Consider the following 19,996-nt stretch of genomic DNA (forward strand, 5'->3'; position numbering starts at 1 on the left):
AGATCCCTTTCCAAGCAAGTAAAATCAAAGATAGGATTTTGTGTATTAATATATGTAGCTTCCAGTACAGGCAGATACTGTAAGCCCACCTCATTTAAATCATTTATCAGTGTAATTCTCACACTCAAATATTCACTAAATGTCATCCAGTTGTGGAATCTCATCTAATGTTGGATATAGTTGTGACATTTGTAAATAGTTCTGGTTTAATACAGTCAGTACCTTGCTTGTTCTTTCAGACAGAAAGAATACATAGTGCATTATGCCTATTTTCAATTCAATAAAAAAGGCGACAGCCAGTTCACTTCTCTGAATATTGTCTTAACCAAACAGCCTTAAACAAAACCTGGAAATTAACTGTCAATCATCATTAACTAGCACATGCTTCATGGTAATGCCTCTACTAATCAGAATACACTTGTCAACTAAGCAGCACTCTCCTCTCATTTGCATGTATGTTGGTTTTCTCCTCAAACTTGTGTTCTTATGAATTATCCTTTGAGTGATAGACAAAAAGCTTTGACAAATTGTCTTTTTCAGCCATAATTAAGTTCTGTACTGCTAACTGAATATTTAATTTTTAACCCTATTCCTTTGATCTCAACCCATTTATGTTGCTCCTCCAGTTACTGATTCTATCATATCAAGAATTTTGCAGTGCTGTCAAGTTTGTTGGCTTATGTAATCAATTGTGCAAATAGCTGTTTATCCTTGCCTGTTGTATATTCTAATATAACCCATCTCATGTTAAATGTTGTCTTCTTTCTGTGATTGCATAACCCATACAGGGGACTATTTTGGTAAGATATTTAATTTATTTAAAGCTTTACATACAAATCACTAAATGGACTAATTGCTTCTAATTGCATTTTTCCCATTTTCATGCAGGGTTAGAATTTTTTTTTTCTAAAGTTTTGGTTGGATTTTCTATTTTGAGTATCCCAGTAGCAGAGCTTTTGCAGCCCGTGCCATGGTATAATTTAGAACTCATTTAATAACTGCTATCTGGCATTCATTCATCATATGGAACTCTGTTGAAAATAGATAACCAAATGCAATTTTGATGTGTAGAATTTAGTAGCCCCATTCAACTGACTTCATATAATTTTGGACCCTGCTTTGAGATGTTCTTCTACATTAGCCATACATGATGCAAATTTATACATCTTTAACACTATGTTCAACTAATGACTTATACAACTTAGTTACAGTTTTAAATACACTGTTGATATTATATGCTGCTTAAAAAACATTCTACATTTATTCTTTAACCTTTTGAGATTTATTTTACCATCTTTAACAAGACTTCCGATAACATTCTTCATTCTCCAGGAGGCAAAAGAGAGGCAGGCAGGTTATCTGTTCTCTGGGCCTCTGATAGTGTCAGTCTGTAACCAGTAACTAGAATTTGCCCAAGAACAGTTCAAAGTAACTCACTTGGTTATTTTCTACCAATGTCTTGGGTATAGCAGAGGCTGTGGCTATCAAGTATTCTTTATTGCAAACTATAAATTCAAAACATAATGAATTGTTGAATCCTGAGACAAATTTTATAGATATTTGTTCATAGTTTGAAATTAGGATAGTGAACCCTGGTGCCTTACCCCAATTGAGTATGCTAACATTGTTATTGCTTGAGTACAACTTCAAGTTATTTACCTTAATTGCTGAATTGCTTTATTTTTTACTTTAATTGTCCATAGTGATGCTGGTGTGAGCCAGTCGCAGGATGACAGCATCGTTGGAACAAGGCAGTTTAGGCACAGTGTTGCTGTAATGCCTTTCACTGGAACGCTTTCCTCGAGTAGTCCTGACCTGTTGCAACCTGCTACTAGTTTGCTTGATTTCACGAATCCTACAGGTAAAAACAAAGCCTGGAAATATTTCTTTAGCTACAGATGAAATTCAAAATAATAATTTTTTAGATTTGCATGTCCTTCAGAGCTCAATATAATGAAAATAGTAATTGACCTTGAGACTTCCTTCAACAATTTTCATATGGAAAGAAGGAAAATAAAAGGTCAGAACAGACCACAGCACTTCAGTAAAAATTAAGTGCATGTGCTATTGCTATGTGGTCATGGAAAACAAAGTATTAAACATCCAAGGGTTTTTGTAGGGCTAACTCTGCATGTGATAATGTACTATATTTATAGAATACTTTTTAGAATTCCAATGGAGAAACCTTTCTTTAAACAAAAATGTAAACCTTACTGAATGATCCCAAAGTAGGATTTTCTGAGAAAAATTAAAATTTTTGTAACTTTTATTTCAACCCAAATTAAAGTCAACACAAATCAAACATGAATTGACAGGCAGATGATACTTGGAATAAAATGTTAAATTTCACTTTAAATATAGGATGCAACAAAGAATTATCTTGCATAGCCAGAAACATCACTCACATCCACAACTTGTACAACTTCATAGCTCCATAGTTCCATATTATGCTGTTCTTATTCTCAATGGTTGTTCAGGAGTCCTGTATGACAATACTTTTTATCCTCCGGAGTACTATACAGTTCCTATCAACAAGGCACTTTTCTATGAATCCTGTCTTCCTCACAACATGGTAGCCTTGATGGAGTAGTTTTCTAGAATTCCCTTTCAACAAATCACCAGTTGGTTTGACAGCTTCCAGTTAAATGCATAGCTGTTTAATGACTCCAAGATATTTACACAGTTTTCAAGAATTTGGAGTTTTTTTTTTAATCCAGCTTGCCTCAAAGATCCTCTTTTTCTTTTCATGCAAATAGAAAAAAAAGACCTCTTCCTGAGGGAGATTTACTATTACTTCTCACAAGAATCCTGTGTAATCCTCTTTCTGACTCTCTCTCCTTTCTGTTTGTGTCTAAATCTGTATGCTATTCATATTCTATCTTCAGTTCTTTCTTGCAACTTTTAAGGGTCTGATCACATGACCATTATCACTGCCTCCTTCCTATTTGTACTGCTTCCAGGCCAAGGTTGCTAGGTTTCATACACCAGTGCTACTTATTACCAAGAAAATTATCATACTTTTACAACTCATGCAAAGCCTTAATATTCGTCTCAAACATTCTGAAAAACAGTTAGAAATTTTGCAGGCATGCTAAAGAAAGTATTAGTGTTCCTTATTGTGTTGCTTCTAGGTCAAGATTATATCACTTTTTATTGCTATCAAACTTGAAGGTGCTCCCATTAAATGTTTAAAAAACTGACCCAAAGCTTACAAAAAGAATACTTCACATGGTCTCAGGTTGATAGGTAGTGAAGAAGGCATTTAGCACGCTTGCCTTCATTGGTTAGAACATTGAGTAAAGGAGTTAGGATATTGTGTTGCAGTTGTACAGTACGCTGGTGAGGGCACTTTTAGTGAGGGCACTACATGCAAGTCTAGTCGTCCTTCTATAGGAAGGATGTCATTAAACCTGAGAGGGTGCAGAAAAGATTTACAAGGACTGGACTTACAGCAAGAGGCTGGCTTGACTGGAGTATCGGAAGTTGATGGACAACCTTTTGAAAGTTTATAAAATCATGAAAATGGATATGATGAATGGCCAAAGACTTTTTCCTGGGATGGGAGAGTCAAGAATTAGAGGGCATAGATTTAAGAGGACCGAGGAAAGATTTAAAAAGGACCTGAGGGGTAACTTTTCCATGCAGAGGCTGGTGCATGTATGGAATGAGTTGCCAGAGGAAGTGGTGGAGGTAGGTAAAATTACAACATTTACATGGAATCTGGATGGATATATGAATAGGAAGGGTTTAGAGGGATATGGCACAAATGCTGGCAAACGGCACTAGGTTAGGTTGGGATGTCTGGTTGACACATTTGAGTTGGACCAAAGGGTCTTATTCCATGCTTTATGACTCTGACATTCAGAATTTTTGATTAAATCAATGCATTTGGAGAATTGGAAATCTTCACTTCTTAAAAAATACTGAACTTAAGGCATTATTGATATTCTTTTATAGAGATGATCTGCGAAGTTATACAGATGGACACTGGAAGTATTAGTTTTATGTGCTTTTTACTTTTCGACATAGAATTAATTTTTGAATGCTAGGGGCTATTTTGGAAAGGGAACATTCACAACTTGTATGAATATTTTCAATAAGATTATAAAAAATAATATTCAATTTTTTTTTAATTGCAATTAGTTCCAGATCTCTGAGAACCATGCTTGCCAGTGACTTCCAACAGGGGGGAAATCTCATTAAAATGTATAAAATCCTGATGGGACTGGACAGGTTAGATCTAGGAATAATGTTCCCGATGCTGGGGACATCCAGAACTAGGGGTCACAGTTTGAGAATAAGGAGTAAGGCATTCAGTACTCAGATGAGGAAGAATTTCTTCGCTCAGAGTTGTGAACCCGTGGAATTGTCTACCACAGAAAGCTGTTTAGGCCAGTTCATTAGGTATTTTCAAGAGGGAGTTGGATATGGCCCTTGTGGCTAAAAGGATCAAGGGGTGTGGAGGGAAAGCAGGAGTGGGATACAGAAATTGTATGATCAGCCATGACCACATTGGTGCAAACTCAAAAAGGGCCAAATGGCCTACTCCTGCACGTACTTTATATGAATTCTGATACCCAACGTCAGTGCTGCCAAATTGCTAATCACTGTGCAAGGACCCTTGGAGCAGTTGCAGCATATGTTAGTTCCAAGAGATATATAGACCTAAATGTTGGTATAGCAAAAACAGATTCTCTGGTCATTATCATTCTCTGGTCTTAGCTGATTGTGCTAAGTAGCTTTGCACAAATTGGCTGCTTTGTTTCCTATATTAGAGTCGTGATTATACTTGTAAGTACTCATTGGCTGTAAGTTGAATTGAAATGTCCAATGCTGGTGATAAACCAGCATGCAAATATGAGTCTTTACATTTGTGAAACTTAAAATACTGATTCAAGAAATCTGATACTTCAACTTTGGGTAAATATAACAACTTAGCATTCTGTCCTCTTATTCATCTCCCAAAAAATCAGCCGTTACATGTAACATTCGGTTTGCCTTGTTCCTTTTTATGGATGTCATTTTCTAAAATCAGAAGTTCCCAATAGAGCAAGGGAATTTAAACAATAGTTCTAATAGAATTGTTTTTATTTTTGAGATTTTGAAATGAATTTCTCAACAAAAGCTAAATAACTCACCTTGTTGATTATTTAAGATCCATGAATTTTAAGCTTAAAATGTATGATTATATATTTCTTAGGGTGTTATGGTTTCACATGATTGAAATTCTTACAGTTGGGTTACTGTAAATATTTTGAATATATTTTCAATAATTGATATTGAATTTATGTAATTTCCTTTTGTCTGCTCTGTTCCTAAACATTCGGCATCACAGTTGCAGGTTTTTATAGTGAGTATTCATCTGTTCTTCGGTGTCTCTGTTCTTGTATTGCATGCTTGTTTCCTTGTACTGTAAGCTCACTTTATGTAGCTCCTTCATAAACCTAATTACAGGTAACAAATGTTTACTTTGTGTATTGCTTTTATTTGGCTTTGTGGAGACTGATTGTTTAAAAATCCCTATGGGCTGAATTTTTGTCAGCCTCTGAATGACATGAGCAACAGAGAGTCAGTTGGGAAAAATATGACAAGATCAGAAAAATCAGATACATGGCATTGAGAAAATAAAATCCAATTTTGCACCTCAGGTTTGAGCAGCAAGATGAGAATGTCACTTAATGGAGAGAGCTATTTTTGTGTGCACTTAGTCCTCATTGTTACCTACTCTCTCATGTAGCATGTGACAATTTACCCAACATGAAAGTCAAAATGGGTACCTGGCAGCTCCATCTTACCACTTGTTATTCCTGATCTCTTTCAACCAGCAGTTCCCAACTCACCAGGGCACACTGCATGGGCACTGACCACCTGCACCCTCCAACCTCCATGTCTCAAGAGGTTAGTATTAGTCATGTACCAATATCACCAGATCATCATGACAGATCTTCAACTCTCATATTATTGAAATGGATAGCTGTAATCTCTCCTTTGGAGCACATTGACATCTTGCATTGAAATGCTGCTGCTTTGCAGGGATAGGAGCACAACTTGTGGATTGGAGCAGGGTGCATCTTGACTATTAGCTTGCACTGTTAGGGCATGCTGACTTCATGCCCACCTGGATGCTCAGATTATCCCTGCCTTGCCTTTTAACCATTATCATGTCATTCAGAACTTAGATGATCACTATACTTTTGTCTTGCCGCTTAACACTGACACAATGTTTGCAAGCATTGAACAGTTAAGAGTGCATACATGTTGCTTTACAGTATTGTGCTACATCTGTGTCATACCTGCAGCATGTGTGAGCTGTTTAAAAGGAAAACACTGACTGTGCTTCAAATAATTGATTATGTTTGAAAGTCTAAGTGGGGGGAGGAATCCTCAGTCATGTGAAGGGGGACTTCAGTCATTTTAGGGAGAATTTGCACAATAAGATGAGGACATCATCTGCTATCAGTCCAATAGCTTGGACACAAATCAGTTAGATGCTTTGGGTGGTCAGTGTCAAGGGTTCTTTAACACTGCATCCAGAGAGTGTGCCACAATCACCTACGAGTCCACTGCAATCAAACAGGGAATTAGTGCTAAATTAGTGAGGAGCTCATAAAAATCAATCACGGGCCTGGTTACTCATCAGTCAAGGGTGTCTTCTGGGGTAGACCACAGTCAGTCCTGACTAGTGACTCGATGTTATGTTATGCTATGCTGGCCATGGGGAAAGAACATTACTCTCTTAGAGAGGATTCAAACATGGTGTGATGCATGTGTAGTTTGATTGTTGTCGCTGCACTTACTCTGACAGTCGGTCAGACAGATGGTGATGCCAAGTGGCAATACATTTAGAAATCTGACTTTCTATTTGTAATGAAGTGTCTTCTGTGTCACCCACATGTGCTCAGAAGATTTTCTTCCTCATTCGCCATCTCTGATGTGTACTGTGAAGTGCTGTTAGTGGCTGGCAGTGATTAATCTGCTGCATAGCTGGGCCTTAAGTATGGCACCAGCAGTGAAAATCCCAGCAAATCCTATAGTGGCAAGTACGCTGCTGCTGACAAGTGCTAGGTCAAGTCAGAGCATGCCGTGAGGCGTGGTGCATATATAATGAGGTAAAGGGCAGAGCATCACGTGAGAGAACTTGCTCGAACTCTCAAGCTCTTCATGCAACTGGATGCAATTGCCCATTAGCTCAACATCCATTTGATGACATGACACTTCATACAATCTATGTGCAATACCTTGAACAGGAATTTGTCTGTCTTGCTTACCATATTTCACTTCCCCACCATGTATCGGGTTGCTGATCTCAGTCAGTTAACTGTATCAAGAGTTGAAGTAATTGCTTTTGTGGCTGGTAATTTCCCAAAAGGGAAAATGAAAATCAAATTGAGGATTGTTCTCAATCTGTTCCATGCGTTCCTTTGGAACCAGCTGAAATATAGAGCCTTGAAGCAAGTTATCAACCTTGCATTCCTGCCGTTGGAAATATGTGGTATGGCAATGCAAGGAACTCCAAAAAGAAGATAGAGGAATTTTATAAGTTCATTTCAAAATGGTCCACTTTTGTTTCTATTGAGATTTGTTTTCAATAACACATCCTCGTTGCAGCTGTTATTCAAATCTCTCATTATATTTGTGCTGTAACAACTGATATTTTCATCATGCGTAGGCTTAGCGCTTTCCTGTTTTTTTTTCAAGATCTAACTTTACAAATAACATTTTAATCCATGTGAAAACTTGAGATATTGGAGAGACACATTTTCGCCCTAAATTGCAAATTTTCACTCTATTTGCCTCAAGGTGTTAAAAATGGGAATAGAATACTTTCTCTCATGTCACACTGTGTTAATACATTCTGATCCAGCACATCCTAATTGGAATATAGGTTAAGGAGAGGATAAGACCCTTTTATACTGGTCTAGTGTTGCTGGCTGAGCTCTTGATAACATTAAAATCTATTCCTTATATTCACAGAGGTTAGCAGCCAAAAAGACCCCCAGGGTGAAATTGGTCTGTGTCCATCTCTCTAAATGTGAATCAGCTGCCTGTTACAGGAAAGCTGATTTTCTTTTCCAGAGACTCGTGTGAATGTATGCCTGAATTCTGTGGCCAATGACATATCCAATGACATATCGTCCAGCTAGTTGAGCATCTGTGATAGTGAACATTGTGGTCTCTGTAACTGAGGTTGAAATCATGTGTAACCCATTGCAAAACTCTGCATGTCAAAATTCACATAAAATTCTGTTCATCCTTCATCCCTGTCCCACAGTTTGGTACTTTTTTAAAAAAAAAACTAATCCTATTTTCACTTCCTTCCTCGGTTTTACCTTTGTAACCTTTAGCCCAATAACAACATATTCTCTAAGTTGTGAGGCCATGTAGCATCTGGGAAGCTCCATATGTACCACTTGGCATTCAGGCACATAGTTTGTGCTTGCAGAAGTTGTTACCATGTGCAGACCTCTGAGGTCCACACAGTAGGAGGAAAAATTAAGAACATAGAACAGTACCATGCAGTACAGACTCTTTGGCCCTCAACATTGTGCCGACCTTTTATCTTACTCTAAGAACAAATTAACCTACATATTCTTCATTTTACTATCATCCATATACCTATCCAAGAGTCACTTAAGTCTCTCAAATGTACCTGACTCTACTACCACTGCTGGCAGTGCATTCCACGCATTCACCACACTCTTCCATCTCCCCTCAACCTTCCTCCAATCACCTTAAAATTATGCCCCTCGTGATAGCTGTTTCTGCCCTGGGGAAAAAGTCTCTGGCTATCCACTCTATCTATGCCTCTCATTATCTTGTACACCTCTATCAAGTCACCTCTCATCCTTCTTTGCTGCAGTGAGAAAAGTTCTAGCTCCCTCAGCCTTTCTTCATAAGATATGCTCTCCAGTCCAGGTAAATCTTCTCTGCACTCTCTCTAAAGCTGCCACATCCTTCCCATAATAAGATGACCAGAACTGAACACAATATTCCAAATGTGGTCTAATCATGGGTTTCTTGAGCAGCATAAGCTTGCAGCACTTAAACTCAACCCCCCTGCTATTGAAAGCCAACACACTGTATGCCTGCTTAACAAGCTTATCAACTTGGGTAACAACTTTGAGGGATCTATGGAATGGACCCCTCTGTTCTTCCACACTGCCAAGAATCCTGCCTTTAACACTATTCTACATTCAAATCGACCTTCCAAAATAACCTTCACACTTTTCGGTTTGAACTCCATCTGCCACTTCTCAGTCCAGTTCTACATCCTGTCAATGTCCTGTTGCAACCTACAACAGCCCTCCACACTATCCACAACTCCTCCAATATTCGTGTCATCAGCAAACTTACTAATCTACCCTTCTACTTCCTTGTCCAAATCATTTATAAAAATCAAAAAGACCAGAAGTCCCAGAATCCCTGTGGAACACTACTGGTTAGCAAGCTTCAGGCTGAATACTTTACTTTCCATCTACTACTACCTCTGTCTTCTGTATCCAGACAGCCAAATTTCCCTGTATCCCATGCTTCCTCACTTTCTGAATGAGCCTACGAAGGGAACCTTTATCAATTGCCATGCTAAAATCCATATATACGACATCCACTGCTCTACCTTCATCAACGTGTTTTGTCACATCCTCAAAGAATTCAGTAAGGCTTGTAAGGTATGACCTGCCCTTCACAAAGCCATGCTGACTGTTTCTAATCAAACTATGCTTTTCCAAATAATCATAAATCCTGTTTCTCAGAATCCTCTCAAATAATTTGCCCATCACCAAGGTAAGACTGACTGGTCTGTAATTCCCAGGGTTGTCCCGGTTCCTTTCCTTGAACAAGGGAATAACATTTGCCACCCTTCAATCATTGGGTACTACTCCAGTGTACAGTGAGAACACAAAGATCATCGCCACAGGCGCAGCAATCTTCCCTCACTCCCTGTAGTAACCTTGGGTATATCCCATCAGGCCCAGGGGACTTATCATGTTTTTCAAAGTTTCCAGCACAACATCATCATAACATCAACCCATTCAAGCATATCAGTCTGTTTCACGCTGTCCTCAGAAATGACAAGGTCCCTCTCACTAGCAAAGTATTCATTAACAACCTCCCCTACATACTCAGACTCCAGGCACAAGTTCCCTTCACTATCCCTGTTCGACCCTACCTTCACTCTGGCCATCCTAGTGTTCCTCAAATGAGTGTAGAACGTCTTCGGTTTTTCTTAATCCCACCCACCAAGGCTTTTTCCTTCCTGGTTACTTTGTAACCCTCATGAACCTTGTCTGATCCTTGCTTCTTCAATTTTAAGTAAGCTTTCTTCTTCCTCTTGACTAGTTGATCCCCATCTCTTGTCATCCAAGGTGCTATTTGGGGAGGGGATGGGGTGGGGGGGTCTATAGAAAACTCCCAATAAAGTGACTGCTCCTTTCCTGTTTCTGACCTCCACCCATCCTAACTCAGTGGTCAGAACCTTCCTTGACAACCTCTCTTTCTGCAGTTGTGATATTATCCCTGATTAGCAATGCCACTCCCCCACCTCTTTTACCTCCCTCCCTATTCCTTTTGAAACATTTAAATCCCGGAACATGCAACGACCATTCCTGTCTCTGTGATATTCAAGTCTCTGTAATGGCCACCACAACGTAGCTCCAAGTACCAGATCCATGCTCTTAAGTTCATCCCCCTTATTCCTGACACATATTCCTGGTGCGGGGGTCCCGGAGGTGTTCCCTAAAGCACTCTTCTACAAGGCGTCCAGTCTCCCCAATGTAGAGGAGACCGCATCGGGAGCAACGGATGCAATAAATGATATTAGTGGATGTGCAGGTAAAACTTTGATGGATGTGGAAGGCTCCTTTAGGGCCTTGGATGGAGGTGAGGGAGCTGGTGTGGGCGCAGGTTTTGCAGTTCCTGCGGTGGCAGGGGAAGGTACCAGGATGGGAGGGTGGGTTGTAGGGGGGCGTGGACCTGACCAGGTAGTCACGGAGGAAACGGTCTTTGCGGAAGGCGGAAAGAGGTGGGGAGGGAAATATATCCCTGGTGGTGGGGTCTTTTTGGAGGTGGCGGAAATGTCGGCGGATGATTTGGTTTATGCGAAGGTTGGTAGGGTGGAAGGTGAGCATCAGGGGCGTTCTGTCCTTGTTACGGTTGGAGTGGTAGGAGGCTAGGAGGCGTCCCACGTGGTTAAAGATGCCCTCCCATGCATCTCTTCACACACCTATGCCCTCAGACTCCACCCCTAAAGCAGTACGCTTTAGGGAACATTTCCGGGACACCCGCACCAATCAACCACACCACCCTGTGGCCCAACATTTCAACTCCCCCTCCCACTCTGCCGAGGACATGAAGGTCCTGGGCCTCCTTCACCGCTGCTCCCTCACCACCCGACGCCTGGAGGAAGAACACCTCATCTTCCGCCTCGGAACACTTCAACCCCAGGGCATCAATGTGGACTTCAACAGTTTCCTCATTTCCCCTTCCCCCCACCTCACCCTAGTTCCAAACTTCCAGCTCAGCACTGTCCCCATGACTTGTCCTACCTGCCTATCATCTTTTCCACCTATCCACTCCACCCTCCCCCCGCCCTCAACCTATCACCTTCATCTCCTCCCCCACTCATCTATTGTACTCTATGCTACTTCTTCCCCATCCCCACCCTCCTCTAGCTTATCTCTCCACGCTTCAGGCTCTCTGCCTTTATTCCTGATGAAGGGCTTTTTCCTGAAATGTCGATTTTACTGCTGCTCCGATGCTGCCTGAACTGCTGTGCTCTTCCAGCACCACTAATCCAGAATCTAGTTTCCAGCCATCTGCAGTCATTGTTTTTACCTTCTTCACTACCTGCTGTACCTGCATGCTTACCTTCATTGACTGGTGTACAAGAACACCCAGATCTCTCTGTACTGCCCCTTTACCTAAATTGATTCCATTTTGGTAGTAATCTGCCTTCCTGTTCTTGCCACCAAAGTAGATAACCATACATTTATCCACATTAAACTGCATCTGCCATGCATCTGACCACTCACCTAACTTGTCCAGATCACCCTGTAATCTCCTAGCATCCTCATCACATTTCACCCTGCCACCCAGCTTAGTATCATCAGCAAATTTGCTAATGTTATTGCTAATACCATCTTCTATATCATTAACATATATTTAAAAAGCTGCCGTCTCTGTACTGATCCCTGCGGTACCCCACTGGTCACTGCCTGCCATTCCGAAATGGAGCCGTTTATCACTACTTTTTGTTTCCTATCAGCCAACCAACTTTCAATCCAAGTTAGTACTTTGCCCCCAATACCATGCACCCTAATTTTGCTCACTAACCTCCTATGTGGGACTTTATCAAAAGCTTTCTGAAAGTCCAGGTACACTACATCTACTGGATCTCCCTCACCCATCTTCAGAGTTACATCCTCAAAAAATTTCAGAAGATTAGTCAAGCATGATTTCCCCTTCATAAATCCATGTTCCCTCTGACCTATCCTGTTACTACCATCTAGATGTGTCGTAATTTCATCCTTTATAATAGACTCCACCACTGAGGTCAGACTAACTGGTCTATAATTTCCTGCTTTCTCTCTCCCACCTTTCTTAAAAAGCGGTACAACATTAGCCACCCTCCAATCCGCAGGAACTGATCCCGAATCTATCGAACTCTGGAAAATAATCACCAACGCATCCACGATTTCTCGAGCCACCTCCTTCAGTACACTGGCATGTAGACCATCAGGCCCCGGGGACTTATCAACCTTCAGACCTAACAGTCTCTCCAACACCAATTCCTGGCAAATATAAATTCCCTTCAATTCAGGTCCTTCAGCCACTGTTACCTCAGGGAGATTGCTTGTGTCTTGCCCAGTGAACACAGATCTGAAGTACCAATTCAATTCTTCTGCCATTTCTTTGTTCCCCGTAATATATTCCCCTGTTTCTGTCTTCAAGGACCCAATTTTAGTCTTAACCATTTTTTTGCCTTTCACATACCTAAAAAAACTTTTACTATCCTCCTTTATATAATTGGCCAGTTTACCTTCGTACCTCATTTTTTCTCTGCGTATTTCCTTCTTAGTCTCTCTCTCTGTCTGTTTCTGATGCACTCTCTCTCTGACTCTCTCTGATGCGTACTCTCTCTCTCTGATTCTCTCTGATGTGCTCTGTCTCTCTGGTGCTTTCTCTCACACTCTCTGATTCTCTCTCTCTCTCTCTCTCTTTCTTTCTCTCTCTCTCTCTCTCTCTCTCTCTGATTCGCTCACACTTGCGCCCTGTCTCACACGCTCAGTCTGGAAATCTACTCCACCATCTTGAATTAAGTGTTACAGGATGTTGTCCTTGTTGATGAAGGAGGCTCATTTTCCCCAAATCCTGCTCTAATTTCTACCTCCATTCACCACCTCAGCCCTGCGCACTCATCCAGCAGGCAGGCATCCATTGCATTGCAGCAGCCTAGCCCAGAGACTTAATGTCACTCCCTGCACCAAGACTTCCATTTAGGCACCTTACAGCCTTCAGGATGCAACATCAAATATAACAATTTCAGATCGTGAACACGCTGTTCCTTGTCTATTATGTACCTCTAACACCAGGACCTGTTATAAAATGGGTTGCTTTCACTACAGCCAACCCATTTTCAGCTATTCATAGTTTCCATTTTCACCTATGTAGCTTCTCAGAACTGGCTTGCTATCAACAATCCCTTTGTCTGTCTATCCTTTTTCTCTCTCGTTCTTGCTCTCTCACTGTCACTCTCTCTCACGTTCTCCCCTCCCTCCTTCACTGGGCTCCTTCCCCTCCCATCTGCTCGCTCATTCCCATCCCCATGCCACATTTTCCTGGCTGATTCAAGTTCTTAAGCAGAGTCAGAGGGCTTGAAACATTAGCTTTGTTTTCTTCCCATAGATACTGCCAGACCTGTTGAGCTTCTCCAGCAATTTCTATACTTGTTTCAGATTTCCAGCATTTGCACTTATTTGTTTTATTTACAATATTCAATCCTTGATTATTTTGCCAAAAAAAACATAAAATATGCACATGATTAAAACTGTTACTGTTCTCTGTGAGGATTAAGGATGACAGCATTAAAAATATGAATTAAGAAATTCTAACTTGAAAATTAGTCACTTGTATCCTTGAAGTATTTTCTTGGGGATCGAGTAGTGCAGCCCATGTAATTATGTACTACTTTGTGAATAGTTGGCATTTGATATAAAATAGATGAATGTATTCAGTTATCAAAATCATATTTTAGTCGAGTGACTGCTTGAATATAACAGTATTGCAATGCAAGACAACAATTCTGCATTCTGAATTACATACGGTTGGTATCAGTAATCAGAACATCACAATTACATCAGTAGTCAGCCAGCTATCTTCAGCATTCAGGCAGAACTATACTGCTTCTCCATCAAAATAATTGGCATTCATACAAAACTGGTGCTTCATAGTATTTTCATCCCTGTCAAAGACAAGAAATAAATTATTGGAATTTACTGTTGCCTTGAGCTCACAAGTCAATCAGCCTTAAATTTTCTAAAGCTTGCTCTGTGCTGTGAAGACCATAGGCCACTTAGAGATTATTAGTTTACTAGAGTTCAGTTTAAGATAGCTTATTGTGGGTATCATGATAAATTATGCTTATGGAACAATAAAGTAGTTGATTCATTGTGATATACATTATTAATGTTTCTTTCCTGCCTCTCAAAGACTTGTTCAGGTTTGGAAATCCCCTGTTACACCCCACCTCCCCCAACTCCAGCATAAATGTGAATATCAACAAACCGTTCAACCATGTAGAATAGTACAGCTGAATCCAAATCTTTCCTCAACCAGCATCCTCTCAATTTACACATTTCTTAGCTGCCTGTTTCATTTCCTTTTATTCATCTCCAGTCTTAAATATCACAATGTTCATTGCGCCCTGAACTGGTGCCTGCCTGAAATCAGCTGGATGAGAATCAAACCACAGATTAACTGTTGTACGAACATATGGATTATGTGAAATAGGAGCAAAAGTAGACCACCTAACTCCTTACATCTGCTCCCACATTCAATAAAATCTTGACTGATCACTATGTTTTGTATTCTACATTCCCCTTTAACCCAATAACCTTTGACTCGATTGGCTAACGAAAATCTAAACTGCTATGCCTTAAAAATGTTTAATGATTCCACTTCCCACTGTCTTCTGAGGCAGAATTCCAAAGTTGCAGAACTCTCCGGGGGGGAAAAAAGTTGTTCTCATCTCTGTGCTAAATTGGTCACTCCTAACTTTAAAACAATGCCCCCTTCTCCTGGACTTCTCCAGAAGAAGAAACATCTTTTGTATGTACATCTTGTCAAAAATGTGCAGGATCTTACCTACTTCAGTTGAGTCACCCTTCAGGCATCTAAACTCCATTGAAAACAGCCTGTCCAACCTATTCTCTTTTTTAAAAAAAAACACATGCAATCCAGTTATTAGTCTAATAAGCCACCTCTGAACCACTTTCAATGCACTTACATCCATCCTTAAATAAGGAGATCAAACTGCACACAGCATTTGATATCATGTCTCATCACTACCCTGTATAATGGAAATTCTTCTCCATTCTTCTTGTAACAAAGAATAACGTACCATTAACTTTTTGGTTACATGTTGTATCTATATACTAATTTCTTGTGATTTATGCACTAGAACACCTAAATCCTCTGCACCTTGAAATTCCACAATCATTTTCCATTTAATATTCTCTTTTCATTCTTTCTGCCAAATTGAACAAGCATTGTTTTTTCCCAAATTATACTCCCATCAATATGAATTTTGTCCACTCACTCAACCTGTAATCTGCCTCCAATCTCCTTATGTATAGTGTAAAGACTATATCTGTTTGTTATTCTTCTGTACCTTCCATCACTGACTGAAATGGGAAAAGCCTGCTTTGACAAACCAAGGACTGAGAAGGGATCTCTACGCGTTTTAAAGATCAGGAGTCATGAGACACCGGGTTGTCGTCCAACAGGTTTATTTGAAATCACAAGCTGTCGGCGTGCTACTTTTTTGTGACTTCACCTGACAAAGGAATAGTGCTCTGAAAGCTTGTGATTTCAAATAAGCCCCTGTTGGACTATAACCTGATGTCATGGGACTTCTGAGCTTGTCCATTCCAGTCCAACACCTGTGCCTCCACATCATGGCATGTTTTGAAAAAAGCTATTAGTACTTATTGTAAGTGCTGTTTACATTGTTACATCAAACATTGTTCGACCAGTAGGAGGTGTGTATAAGATGTAATGATGATGTGTGAACGATAGAGCCTTTGGACCTCTGAAAGGGGAGGTGGTGCCCTTTTCTCTATATTACAGTCTGGAGAAAGTCAGTTTATTTTCTCTTACTGCAGGCTGTTGCTGTAGGTTGTTACTTTTAACCAAGAAGTCAGAGAGCTTATAAGTTACAAACCGAAGGATTAGGGAATAGACAGTTAACCAAAATTAGAAGTCAAAAAAATCATCTCTCAGAATCATACAGTACATAGGGGCCCTTCAACCAATCAAGTCTGCACTGACAAAAAAACAATCCTAAGTTTACATTAGTCCCACTTTGAATAGCTTGAACGTTCTGACATTTCAATTGCCTGCTTCAGTGACCCTCGCAGTCCTGTGGATGAAAAAATGTTTTCTCAAATGTCCTCTCAACTACCTGCTCTTCACTCTAAAATAATGCTCATTTATTATTGATCCTTGAACTAAGGGGAACAGCTGCTTTCTATCTACCATATCCTGCACCTCTTTATCTTATACAGCTCAATTGAGTCCCCTCTCTGCATTCTGTGCTCCAGAGAAAACAACCTGAGCCTATCTAGCCTTTCTTCGTAGCTAATCTACTCCATCCTAGATAACATCCCGGTGAATCCCTCTACACATCTTCTGGTGCAATCACATCCTTCCTATAGTGCAGTAAGTCCATGCAGTGTTCCAGTTGTAGCCTAACTGTGGAACTCCAACAGTACCTCCTGTTCCTACAAACTATGCCACAACTGATAAAGGCAAGTATCCTGTATGCTGTCTGAACTACCCAATTAACCTGTCCTGTACCTTAGGACCAGCACCTGTATACCTCTGAATTTCCTTGTTAGCTGCCATTCATTTTGTACTCGTTTTTTTTTGGTACTTTTCCTGAAGTACATCACCTCACACTTATCAAAATTAAGTTCCATCTGCCGCTAATCTGCACAAACTGTCTATATTCTCCAGTAACCTAAGACCACCTTCCTCACTGTCAACCACCTGGCCAACCTTGGTGTCATTTGCAAACTTGCTTATCATCCACACCCACATTCTCTTATTAATTGTTTATATATAATATGATGAACAATAACAGGCCCAGTACTGATTCCTGTTGTATATCACTGAACACTGGTCTCCAGTTGCACAAACTGTCTTCTGCCACTTCTCTCTGTCTCCTATCTCTGAGCCAATTTTTGATCCAACTGCCATGTTACAGTGATTCCCATATTCCTTTACCATCTTCATCAGTCTCATTGAAATGTTATTACAGCAGGGATCATTGAACTGCCTTCTCAGTTTTCTCCCTCTACCCATAACACCATTTTGTTTTGTCTGTCTACATGCGTGTAGGGGGACTTTCAGCCCATAAGAAATAGGAAAAGGCTGTTCAGGTCCTTGAGTCTGCTCTGCCTTTCAATAGGATCACAGCTAATCTGACATTCTTCACATCTACCCACCTGCCCTTTCCCCATATCTGTTGCTTTCTCCTACTAATCAAGAATCTATCTATCTCAGCCTTAAACATACTCCATTTAAATAATACTATTCTTTTGCTCCCCCTTCCAGAATGAACAACTTCACATTTACTCCCATTCCGCTCTGTTTATCAACTTCTTGCCCACTTACTGAACCTATCAGTATCTCTCTGTAAACTGTTTGTATCCCTCTTGCAATTTGCCTTTCCACCTGTGTTTGTGTCAGCTGCTAGGTGGCTCAGTAGTTAGCACTGCTGCCTCTCAGTGCCAGGGACCCAAGTTCAATTCCAGCCTCTGGCAACTGTTGATCTGGAGTTTGCACATTCTCCCTGTGTCTGCGTGGGTTTACTCCAGATGCTTGATTTCCTCTCACAATCCAAAGATGCGCAAGTTAGATGAATTGGGAATGCTGAATTGCTTATAGTATTCAGGGATGTGTCGGTTAGATGTATTAGTCAGGGGTAAATGTAGAGTAATAGGTTAGGGGAATGAGTCTGGGACGGTTACCCTTTGGAGAGTAGGTATGGACTTGTTGGGCCAAATGGCGTGTTTCCACACTGTAGGGATTCTATGATTCACTTGCTTCCTCCAAGATATTAATAAATTGTTGCGGTCCTAGCTCTGGTCATTGTGGAACCCCACTGGTTGTAGGTCTCCACCTTGAAAAAGAACCACTTATCCCTACTTGTTGTTTATTGCCTATTATCTAATTTTCCTATCCAACATTTAAAAGGCATCTGGATTGGTATATGAATAGGAAGGGTTTGGAGGGATATGGACCGAGTACTGGCAGGTAGGACTAGATTGGGTTGGGATATCTGGTTGGTATGGACAAGTTGGACCGAAGGGTTTCTGTGTTGTACATCTCTGTGACTCTGTCAATATACTGCCTCCAACACTGTGGGCTCTTATCTTGTGGTTTAACCTTTTATGGGGGACTTTGTGAACTTTGTCCACTTTGATTGTGGCTTCCTTGAAAAACACTCAAATTAATCAGACACTATTTCCCTTTGATAAAAGCATGCTGACTCTGTTTATTAGTTTATGATTTTCCAAATGTGCTGCTTTTACTTCTTTACCATTGATTCCAACATTATTCCAACAGTAGGTTAATTAGTCTATAGTTACCTGCTTATCGTCTCCTTCCTTTTTTGAATAGCGTTGTCACATTTGCAGTTTTCAATCCTCTAGTATCATAGAATCTCTACAGTGTGGAAACAGGCCATTTGGTCCAACAAGTCCACACCAACCTTCTGAAGAGTAACTCAGACAGACCCATTCCCCTACTCCTGCCCTCAATACTTACCCTTGACTAATGCGCCTAACCCACACATCCCTGAACACTATGGGCAATTTAGCATGGCCAATTCACCTAACCTGCACATCTTTGGGAGGAAACCAGTGCACCCATTACCCGTTCCCATCCAATACAGCCTGTTCCGTGGTTGGCTTCGTAACATATTGTTCTTGGAAATTATTTCTCATTCACTTTCTGAATTTGGCATCATAGCTGTCTTTCCAATTTGTCTAATCCAATCAATTTAAAGATTAAAGTCATCCATAATTGTTACTGTATTAATTTTACAAGCTATTATTTGTTGATTTATACCCCTTTCCTACAGTGTGGCTACTATTTGGGAGTCTATATATCACTAACAATTTTAGCTTTTCCTTGCTGTTTTTAACCTCTTTGCTGTTGTTTGAGGGAACTAGTAAAGTTATATGTTTAAGGGTTCTGAAGTGTTTACCTGTAGTTAAAATGTATTATTTGTAATAAATAGTAATTCTTGTGAAGTACAGAACCTGGTCCCTGCTTTATGTCAACCAGATGTAAAGAAATAGGTAAATTAGGCAACTTTGCATACTTTTATAAAATCTTTCTATTTCACGACTCTGGGACTAATGGGACTTGACTCCCTGCACTACCCCAGTGAAGTCTGACAGGAGCTTAGATTGGTACCATTTACCATGTAAGTCGTTATCATTTACCCATGTAAGTCATTGGATAGATTTCTCTCGTATTAAACCATCTTATACAGTTCAGAGTGGACAAGTATCAGCACCATCATAGATCATTTGATACATATATTACAGCGAGCAGATAGGTTAAAAACATCAGCATTCTGAACAAAGTTCTGATTTGTGCTTTCTTCTAATTTTGCCTTTTTTAATACTGTTGCACTCCTGTATATAGCAAGTAAAGCTAGTGAATGATTTTATGGATGGTGATAGCTATGTACTATCTCATTCAGATT

General features: G+C 40.2%; 1 protein-coding gene across 15 annotated transcripts in view; it reads left to right on the forward strand.

Annotated features, from left to right (window-relative positions):
* rapgef6 (Rap guanine nucleotide exchange factor (GEF) 6) overlaps positions 1–19,996 on the forward strand; it is a 378,117-nt gene that overhangs the window by 297,280 nt on the left and 60,841 nt on the right. For 11 of the 15 annotated variants that reach the window (XM_043703415.2, XM_087995265.1, XM_087995261.1 and 8 more), the window contains 2 exons: positions 1,704–1,861; positions 5,336–5,350. In XM_043703415.2, the coding sequence (XP_043559350.1) occupies positions 1,704–1,861; positions 5,336–5,350 (173 nt within the window). The remainder of the gene's footprint in view (positions 1–1,703; positions 1,862–5,335; positions 5,351–19,996) is intronic. The other 4 variants (XM_087995268.1, XM_043703410.2, XM_043703413.2 and 1 more) reach the window with 1 other exon arrangement.

The sequence above is a fragment of the Chiloscyllium plagiosum genome, unplaced genomic scaffold (assembly GCF_037043375.1).
Source record: "Chiloscyllium plagiosum isolate Xiang-an unplaced genomic scaffold, Cpla_swu_hap1 HiC_scaffold_16, whole genome shotgun sequence".
In the NCBI taxonomy this organism is placed as follows: domain Eukaryota; kingdom Metazoa; phylum Chordata; class Chondrichthyes; order Orectolobiformes; family Hemiscylliidae; genus Chiloscyllium; species Chiloscyllium plagiosum.